The 10,432-nt window shown below is 43.7% G+C and overlaps 1 protein-coding gene across 2 annotated transcripts in view; it reads right to left on the reverse strand.

The window, feature by feature from the left end:
- TMEM65 (transmembrane protein 65) overlaps positions 1–5,503 on the reverse strand; it is a 31,595-nt gene extending 26,092 nt beyond the window's left edge. Inside the window, exons 1-2 of one of the 2 annotated variants that reach the window (XM_086742611.1) lie at positions 5,021–5,503; positions 1,742–1,981 (exon numbers count right to left, since the gene is read on the reverse strand). In XM_086742611.1, the coding sequence (XP_086598737.1) occupies positions 1,742–1,981; positions 5,021–5,366 (586 nt within the window). In that variant the 5' untranslated portion in view covers positions 5,367–5,503. The remainder of the gene's footprint in view (positions 1–1,741; positions 1,982–5,020) is intronic. The other variant, XM_086742610.1, reaches the window with a different exon arrangement.
- Between the last annotated feature and the right edge of the window lie 4,929 nt (positions 5,504–10,432).

Consider the following 10,432-nt stretch of genomic DNA (forward strand, 5'->3'; position numbering starts at 1 on the left):
ACTAAAATCTGAGTGGTTCTAAACCACCATGGCAGATGAACCGGTTTGTTCGCATTAGCAAGAAGTGTCTGACCCATGCAACAAAGGGAACCTTTTTCCACAGGAGATCACATTCAGAGTGCCTAAAAACCTCAGTGAAATCTGTTTGTCTTTGATGATGTTTGCAGTCTTCTGAATTAACTTTTCTTTTTAAAGCTGTGGAAGTAGAGGCACCTAGGCTCAAACACTTCCTAAGCTCATCCAGTGAACTGAAGAGTTCATAAACTTAGCACCGGATCATAAACCAGAGATATTTCTTCGGACACCAAAGAAAGATTTTACTCAACAATGGCTAAAAGCTTGCAAATTCCCACAAAAAGTACTTGCCCCAGCTGTCAGCTCTATTGAATACATGGAGGTGGTATATTTTATCTGCACACTAACTTTTTTTTCCCCCAACAAAGGCAAGATGCAGTAACTTAAAATTATTAACATTCTCCTACCAGAACGCACCAGTTTGGTCCGACTGAGCCATGTATGGGATGACATACCAGTGCCTTCAAAGAGAATCTAGATAGAGAATGAGTTCTCCAAGACTCACAAATTAAACCAACAAAACTAGCTGTCAAGACTGCATTGCTACCGGGTTTTTGTATGTTTTCTAGTTAATACACAACCTCAACAACAGTTAAACAAACAATTACACTTCAAAAGGCATTTTATTTAGTGATCACAAAAGCCTTCCATTTAAAATATAAAACGCACCTTGATGCTTTCAAGGAATTGGTTTCAATGCACATACATATTAAAATATATAGATTTTATTCATTACAGATACACAAAGATATATACTGTATGTGTAATTTTTGTATATGTAGGCAAAGATGGGAAAATAGGAATTGTTTTCCAATCTTTGCAACAAAAGATGGGAAAATAATAGATTCTCCCACTATCAACACCTGAGATTTCTTATAGGCCCTAGACAGCCATCGTGTTAGTATTATTAATGGAAAATTGTTACATCTGGGCTCAAGAATATATTAACCCAGTACAGATAAGAACAAGAGTACCCTTAGATAAGAAATACTAAAATTAACATGTCGGGTGCATTTTTATTTCTTCTAAACAAGTCAAACCCTTTAATATTTTTCCTCCTTGTTATGGGGCTTGCTGCACTGCTTAGAAGTGCTTTCATGAATCATTTCATATCATATGCTGGAAACTAAAGGTAGAAAACTTGAATATAAGCCCCTTAAGAACAAAGTTACATCTTTCCAGTAGCACTCTTTTATAATGGAAAATTGCTATAGAAGGTCAGAGGCAATAAATCATTCTTCACATTGCCAGTAAGGGAGAAAAATACTTGAATGAAGAAGGAAAACTAAATCCGGGTGAGAAGGTCTTGCAGCTGTCTTCAAAAAGACCTCGCAGCTTCACAGACATTCTTTATCACAAGCTCACAGATAGAGCTCTGTCTTCTGACTAATGCACTAAAACAAACAGAAGAATCTCAGTGCTTATTAATAAGCTAAACTATTTACATCGACTGCTAGTGCTCGGCATCCTGAAGCTCTGAGAGTCCAGACAAACACCCAGGCAAGACAGGTGACAAGGTGATGGCAGGAACATGTTCCAAGCTACCCCATCACAAACCTCTCCCCACCTACAGCTTTTGTGACTACAGTGCAAACAGATGTGTTAAGGTTCAAAAACGCTTCAGAGACTCACCTAACTTACAGGTCAACAGCTTAAACTCACCTACCTGAGGATCGTCCTTCAGCGTAGCAGCCACAGCAAAGGTTGGGTTTCCCTGTAGCCTCTGCCATTAGCGGAGGCCACAGATAGTGTGTCCTGTCATATTTTGCGCTAGGGCAATTAGTTGATGGAACTGCATCCTTCTGGTGGTAGGACTGGGAATGGGCTGAGGAACAGGCCCCATTTGGTTCTTGATGTGCCCAGGTCTCCCCATATTGCTGACAGCCTCCCCTAGCTGATATGGGGTCTGTTAGGGCACAGAAGAGGCAGTGAAGGAAGAAGGTCAAAACTTAACCCAATAAGGACTGTGTTAAGAAGAGTACGGACTAAGACCTCCCTTTCCATATAGAAGTATGAAAAGATCACAGGCACAAAACAAGCTTAAGCACAGTAGCAAAACTGCATAAGCGTTTCACAATTGAGGAGAGACTGATTTTCCATACTCAAACAGGACACAGAAATTTACTCAGCAGGTAGATAAGTGAATTTGAAGGCTGCACTTAGACCACTTTAATTGGAAATCAACACAAGAGTAGAACTAGTGACCTCATCTAATGAATCAGCTACTGGGAGCTACAGCATGCTGCCGCTGAATGAGAAGATCGAGAAGAAACTCAGCATCTCTAAAATAATCTTGATTGATCTATCAGTTGTAAAAATCAAAAGTGACACTAGTATTTCGGAGAAAGCACTTGGAAAGCAGGGCACAAATACCTCTGAACTCCCATCTGCTACTCACAGTCTCAACCTGTGAACCTAGTTAGGAGTTTCCTACAGAGTCACCATTTCAACAGCAGGAAAGAGCAAACATACAAAATATTATCTAACCATAACAAAGCATGTTAAGTACAGAATATCAACATCTAGCACAGAAAGCGTATAATTTTCTTTCCAGTGCAGCCCTTCTATTCATTTTGTGGCACTCCTCAGTGCTGAGAGTGATGATACACATTCGACACTCCTCAAGAGCCTGGCTCTGCGTTCACTGCCTTTCTTCACATAAAATCTGGAATTCAGTCAGTGTCAATCCTGCACAGAAAACAGCTACGGGCAATCCGTCCCACCCAGGGCTCCTGGCGTTACCATTCCCTTCCTCAGCCCAGAGCAGTTCCACATTGCACATCAAAGAGAATCCAGTGCTGTGATGGGTGCATCTAATGAAAGCAGAACACCTATTTTATCGGTATTGAATGATTCCTGTGCCACATTTCCTCCCTTGTTCACACGATTTTAGTTCTCTAGAATATCAGGGAATGTACACATGGTATGCACTATAGTTTTAAGGGGTTTCCTCTATTTTTTATTCAATAGACTTACTAGAAGCACTTCTTGCTCATGGTTTCTCTTTTTCCACAACACATGAAGAAATAGAAATCCTTGGAGTTAAAAGCTGACAGCTGTTATCATGCTGCAGTCTGGTAAGAATACATTGATGGAGCCAGCTAAAGGAAAAGGTTATTTTTGAACAAGACTTATCAAGCTACTGGTTGGGCAGATCAAGAATCTGACTCCAAGGACCAAGGTCTCATAGCATTACAACACTTTGTGCAGCCCTGATCTTTGAGGCTACAAAGCCCACAACTGAGGTTTTGTTGAAACAATCTCTCCAGTGAGATTAAAGCTCACAGTTTTGGACATAAGTGAATTGCAATTTCCACTACTGAAAGAAATTTGCAGTTTACTAATAAGCAGCAAAGTCTCTAAACTCAAACTAATGCTTTTGTTCCTCTATCTTCTAGATCTTGAATCATCAGAAAATCACAGCATTTTATAGAAACAGACTTTCACACTACAGCTAACAACAACTGAGCAACAAGATATTAAACAGGACCATCTGTTGAATTCCTCTGTACAAACCTTGAGACATTATACAGAAATGCATCCTAAAATCTCATTTTGATATTCCATAGGTACACAGAAGCACTGTGAGCAGCCCGGTTTCACCTGAGCAATAACTGCCAAGATAGAAACTCACACAAAAACCTCACAGCAAGAACCCTTCAGGGGGCAAGAAATATTTATTTAGGAAGAGTATTAGTTGTTAGTATTTAAAAGTTAGTGTCAACTTACAGCTCAAAGCATACTTCCCACTATGTTGGAAAACAAACACAACTGATTCACGCCCCGCAAAACGGCAGCACTGCTCCTTAAAACGAACCGTTTAAGTGAACTACTCTCACCCTGACTAGAAACACCAGTGTGCTATAAACAAAACCAGAAGAGGTACCCGAAAAGGTTCTGTCTCTTCAAAAAAGCAGCATTCCTACAGCTGATCCCTGGACCTGTTCTCTGTCCAACACAAGATCTCTTCTAGACATGTACAGAAGAGCCAGAAGGCAGAGAAATGCCCTTTCCAAGGGCACGCTACTATCAAAGTCACCAAGAGGCCTAGATCAAACGCACACTGATCTCTTCGGTGCCTGCTGTCATCTTTGTTGCAACAGGGACTGTAAATTACAGCTAAGCATCAGAAGCAGAAGTACAGAGACTGTAATTAAGAAGATTTTGTTTTGTCAAGTTTTGATTTAAGGAAAAGCGTCAAGTTGGCAAGAACAGTTGGATCAGACAAAAAAGTCACCGTGAATTATTTTAATTGGTGTTGCATAGCACTATATTCAGAGACACATCTACAAACCTCCCCAGCACACAGACACCTTCCTGCGTAAGAACCAAGGCTTCCAAGAAGCAATGCCGGCGAGCAGGCAGCTCTCTGTGCAGGGAAGTGTAACTCATGAATGAGCTCCCAGAGTGGCAGCAGCCCAGCGTCTCTTGAAGTCTGAAATCAATTTACTGCTGCACTAGTGTCAAGAGATTTTATGAAAGACACTTTTCTATGCCCATTTCGAAAAATGGCCACCGTGCCTCTCCGAAACTCCTTGTGAGAGGACAAACGCGCGGAGGATCTGGCACGGTGGGTTGTTTTTAAGTTCTGAAGGTGCTGCAAAGTAAATTTCAAGTTGTAGGGCTCATTTATACCCTATTACAGTAAAACACACCGGCACACACCTCTCGGTGCCTTGCCCTGCTGGAGTTGCCCACTCGCTCGGCCGCCCGAAGGACTCACTCGGGCGAAGGCAGGAGGACTCGCCGCAGCCCACGCCAAACTTCGGGGGCTCAGTCCCCGCACCGGCCCGGCCCTCCCCACTCCCGTCCGTCACCGTAGGGCCGCGCCCGCACCCCCCCACCCCGCCGCCCTCCCTCAGCGCGGCCCCGGGCGGGGAGGGAAGCGGCGGGTGCCGGCCCTGAGGCCGCCGCCGAGCCGGGGTCGGGGGGAGCCGCCGCTCACCTTGGGCGATAGCGATGGACTCGAAGCGGTGCAGCTCCCGCAGCAGGCAGCTCCGCTCGGTGGAGTGCAGGCTGTAGATGAAGTCGCGAGCCCCCTGAGCCGTGTTCAACGCTTCCATCGGCTCCTTCTTCGGGTGGGTGCCCAGCGCCCGCTCGCCCGGCGCTGACCCCCGCGGGAGGAGCAGCCCCTCGGCGCCGCCTCGCAGGCTGCCCAGGCGGCGACGGCAGCAGCAGCGCGGCGGGCCGCCCAGCGAGCCCAGGCAGGAGGAGGGGGCGGCAGCGGCGGCAACGGCGGGGCCCCCCGGCCGCCCCAGCAGCAGCGCCGCCCGGCCGAGCCACGCCGACATGGGGCAGGGGGAAGGGCGCGGCGCTCGGGCCGCCACCAAAGCCCGCCGCGGAGTCCCTGGGCCGCGCTCCCGCGGCTCTTTCACCAGGCCGGAGTACCCGTACCCAGTCACCACCGCCTTCCGTGGCCGCTCCCGCCGGCGGCGGCGCCGCGCCCCACTCAGCTCCCTTCGGGCCGCCTCAATCGCTGCCGCCCATGGCCCCGCGCCGGCGGCAGGGCGGGGTGGAGGGCGGCCGGCAGGGGGCGGCTCCGCGCAGGCGCGGAGCAGGGCGGTGGCGGGCGACGTGTGGGGTTCAGTCTCCCTCTCAGCCCGGGCACGGAGACCTTTGGCGCCGCAGGCCTGGGGACAACGGATCTCTCACCTGAGGGGGAACTCGCCCGGCTACGGGGGAAGGAAGGGCCGGTCTGAGAGGCGTAGATTAGGGGGCGGCGGGGGTTAGGCACCCACTCTTCTCCAAACCCTTGCGCTTGGCGAGGCTCCCTCCCAAACTCTTCGCCTTCTGCCCGTTATGAAGGGGCCAGCAAGCCCGCAGCGCTTTCTCCTCGGCCGCAAAAGGTGTCGCCAGGCCGCTCCAGCATCGTACAGGAGTGACGGAAACAAGGTTTTTGAGTGTCTTGCTCGTTTTCCAGGCCCTCGTTTTAGCATTTGTACTTTTAAAAATTGATTGGCAGGCATTGTGTTTGAACCGCCCAAAATGGTTATTTTTTAACAATACGCATTTAGGACACAGTTTACATCTTGAAGGGACGAAGGATTTTTTAAAACCAGATTTTGAGTGTTCCGCTGCGGGCTCTGAGCACTTCCTCCGGTACGTATGCCACCCGAGGGGTTAATCTTTATTAAGATGATTCTCTTTTTTCAAAACACTATTCAAAAAGTATTAGATTTTGTAATGAGACTGCAAAGAACCTAAATAACCACAACCACAAGGGACTCACTCACTCACTATGTGCCTAGCTCAGCTAATGTTAAGGTAAGCGACTTCTGGAGGCATTCAAAATTTATTGCTCTATGTTCAGCTCTTTTAATACAGAAGGTAGCAAACTTCTGGAGGGGAAATGTCTGTCCAGGCGGCTTCTTCAACAGGGAGGTCTGCTGCCTTCTTGGAGAGGGGCAAGCAAAAAGTTTTAACTTCTCATTGCTCCCTTCTTTGCAGGCAGAAGTTAAAACTTTAAAATGAAAAAAAGCAATTTCTTTCCAGTTCCACCGCTGGAGAGCTAACGTGTGTTATAAAGGCAAGGACCTCATGATAAACAGAGGTGTCTTGCCTAGAGTATGTGTCCAATATTATGGATACTTACATACAATATGTGTGCTGTAGAGAGGGAGAAGAAAGAGTGCAGAAATACAAAAAATGAGTCATAAAGGCCTGGATATATCACGTTATAATTTTCACCCTGTTAGAGAAATAGTGGAGATTGATGCTGTCTACTTTTTCCAGTTAAATGCATTTTGCCATGCAGCTAATAGATCCTGCCTCTGAGACAAGATTTTTTACAATTCTGTAACTCATTCTTCCAGTGCTTACTCCTGATCCAGAGCCACTAATTGTTTGATGATGCTCAGAACTGCACTTACTTCCCAGGCATTTTATTGAAAAAATGATGTCTTCTGCTACTCTTCAGTGCAACGTGGCAGTTGGTAACATTTTCCACTTCCAGATAACTGTAACAACAAAGTTTATAAAAGTGTTCAAAGATGCTGGTAAAATCTTTTTAATCAAATAGCTTTTTCAATAAAAATGGATGCTTTCATGCAGAAATGCAAGACATGCAATGGGATTGCCAACACCTGAAAAAATGCCATCTGAAAAATAAGGAAAAAACAAGTTTTCCAGATGACAAACCTTTAATACTTCATCTGACATATTTATGATTGTTTATTTTATATATATTTGATTTTGTATTCACACAGCTTGATTGCACCAGACTACAAAGACGGCGCAAAGAAGGAACACTGGTACCTGGCAAGAAAGGAGACTTCCTGTCTTTCCCACCGACGCAGCCCATGCCAACCACGCTGTACATCTATTGCAAAAGGTGATTGCATTTGGATTATTCTTGGGGTGTTTTGACAGTACTCGGAACATTGCAGGTGTTTTCAGACATTGAAGGAGAGTGTTTCTTTCTCTAGAGGGGCTGGCAGTCTGTCGTGCCAGTCTCTCAAGGAATTCCTTATACCCAAGACCCTGTGCCATTGTGAATCTCTGATAAAATTAATATGAAATCAATGACAACAAAAGGGGAGTTTCTAACATAGCTTATAGGTATTTCCTGTATAGGAATATCAGCCATACAGAGAGGTGCAGGCACATTGTTTAAGTAGACATGATACAATACTATTACAAAAATAGAGTCGTTACTTGTATGTCAAGATTGAGATCAGGGTTTAGCGACTGTAAATTCTTCTGTAGGCAGCAGCTGTGGTTATGCCTTTCCAAGCCTTTAAAACTACATTGAATGTAAAAATGTCTTCAGAGGGACTGTTCTGCTATGACAGGAAATGAACTAGATAACCTAATAGGTTTTTTCCATAATTCTTTGTTGGAGCTTTTATTTTGTGAAAAAGTGAAATTTAAGCCACTGGGTAAACTGACACTTTAATTAATCAGACAGTCTATTTAACTCGATTCAGCAGGTGGTGTAGAGTAACTTTCATTAGTCTCTGATGCTCCAGCAGAGCTTGTGAACCTGCTGAAATGCATATTTCTCCTAGTGCTCTGAAAACTGTAGAAGTTTCCCTTTGTTTTCTTGTTTTCTTGCTGACAGGTTAATTTTCTCCTAGCACGATTTATTTAATGAGTGTCCAAACTAATAAAGCTGGTTTACACACCAACTGACAGAACTAGGAGGAAATTGTTTAAAATACTACATGGAAAATTTGGCAATGTTCAGCCCTAAAAGCTAGAAAAACACTTATGAAGAAATCAGCAAAAAAGTACCAACCATCTTTAACAGAATTTCTGCAAGGCCTTCTAAGGACTGTAGGGCTGAGAGACAAGTCTTTTTGTGGAGATTGGCAGGAAATTATTAGTCTGGAGAAGAGAAGGCTGAGGGGAGACCTCATTGCTCTCTCCAGCTACCTGAAAGGAGATTGTAGGGAGGCGGGTGTTGGTCTCTTCTCCCAAGTAACTAGTGATAGGACGAGAGGAAATGGCCTTAAGTTGCAGCAGGGGAGGTTTAGATTGGATATTAGGAAACACTTCTTTACGGAAAGAGTGATCAGGCACTGGAACAGGATGCCCAAGGAAGTGGTGGAGTCACCATCCCTGGAGGTGTTCAAAGAAAGTGTAGACGTGGCATTCCAGGACATGTTTTAGTAGGCATGGTGGTGTTAGGTTGATGGTTGGACTTGATGATCTTAGAGGTCTTTTCCAACTTTAAACATTCTATGATTCTATGAAATATTAGGCAGCCCTTATCCTGTATAAATATGGGATGCACATTTAATAATTACATTTTTATGTGGTGAAGAGAATATTATTAATGAAGGAACTTTCTATTAAGGAAGTAACATGATTTCTCTGCCCAGTGTAAAGGTAAGTGTTGTTGGCTAAGACGAGACCAGCATTTAAAGATTGGTAAATTTTTGACACCATCAATTGCAACTACGTACAGTTTGTATTTTACCAGTTAAGCACTATATTTAGGCAAGTCCACATTCCTAGGAAACTTGCAGATGAATAGCTCCAGAGAGGCATGGACAAGCTACTTTTCTTCTGCCTCATCTTTCTGAAAAAGTTGTGGCTTTTCTGGTCCTGCTAGCTCAGCTAGGGTCTGATTCTACAGTTGTTTGTGTGCTGGCAGATGGAGGAATCCACAAAGAACACAACACAATGCTCATTTACAAAAGGAGCCTTGAAATATATTGACCACTTACTAAAGTTGGAAATCCTATCTACAGTCTAAAATATGAATGTAAGACAAGACTGGAAGCTTAAAGTTTCATTACTTATTGAAATAGTGCAAAAATTAGTAAGATCTTGTCTTTTAGCAATAAAACAAGTAGTTACAATAACCTTGGGAAGTTCTAAGAGATCAAATGCCAACAGAGGATCTTTCTGACTATCACTGTTTCCTTCCTTGTACAGCTTTGTACAATCATATGCTTAATTATATTAAAAAACCCTTATAAATTATTTCAAGACAGTTTTTGGCTTAGGACTCTGTACTGGTTTCAGCTGGGATAGAGTTAAAGTTCTTCATAGTAGCTTGTTTGGGGCTATGTTGGATTTGTGCTGAAAACAGTGCTGATCACACACTGATGTTGTAGTTATTGCTGAGCAGTGCTTGCACAATGTCAGGGCCTTTTCTGGTCTTCATCTTGTTCATGTAAATTTTTCCATGTTTTAGCATTCAGGAAGCAGACAGGCGCATTGTGTGGTTTAAACAAAGCTGAGGATCATGGCAGGCAGTCACTGAAGTAACCTCCCTCTGGATCACTATGCCTGAAAGTTATAGTATATTTTTTGGATATGTAAACATGGGGTTATCAAACACAAGATGAAAAGTTACACTTTTTCTGTCTTTCAGGGTAAATGCTTTTATAATACTGTTTTCAGCTACAGTGTCCTCAGTCTGAGATAACTGCACTATCTTAGATATAATTGCACATAGCTCAGCAAACTGTTGGGAGACCGATTAAACGTTTAGAAAAATGCTTCTTAGTAAGAGATTCCAAAGATCAATTTATTCACTTCATAAACTGGAATTTTGTGAGTTTAACATAAACATAGTCTCTGAGTAACTTACTTTATAAAACAACATTTTCAGCACACAATAAAATTATACATAACAGTCACACTCCTCAATGTGTATTGATGTATGGCAAGTCTTGAAGGTGAAAGTAGGCAGAATCAGACTACTGTACGTAATTTTAGCAGTGAAAATAATTAAGAACTGGAACAACTTTCTAAAGGTTAATTTTCTAAAAGATGGGACCTGCTTTGTGTAATAATTAAGTGAAGCCTTAGCTTACTCAAAGCTTACTCAACTTAGAAGAGCGAAAAGTAGGTGTTTGCTATAATTCCTCCCACGTTTATAGTACACAGATGCACAGCACTTCAA

Source organism: Chlamydotis macqueenii, chromosome 2, assembly GCF_036417535.1.
Source record: "Chlamydotis macqueenii isolate bChlMac1 chromosome 2, bChlMac1.mat, whole genome shotgun sequence".
Lineage (NCBI taxonomy): Eukaryota > Metazoa > Chordata > Aves > Otidiformes > Otididae > Chlamydotis > Chlamydotis macqueenii.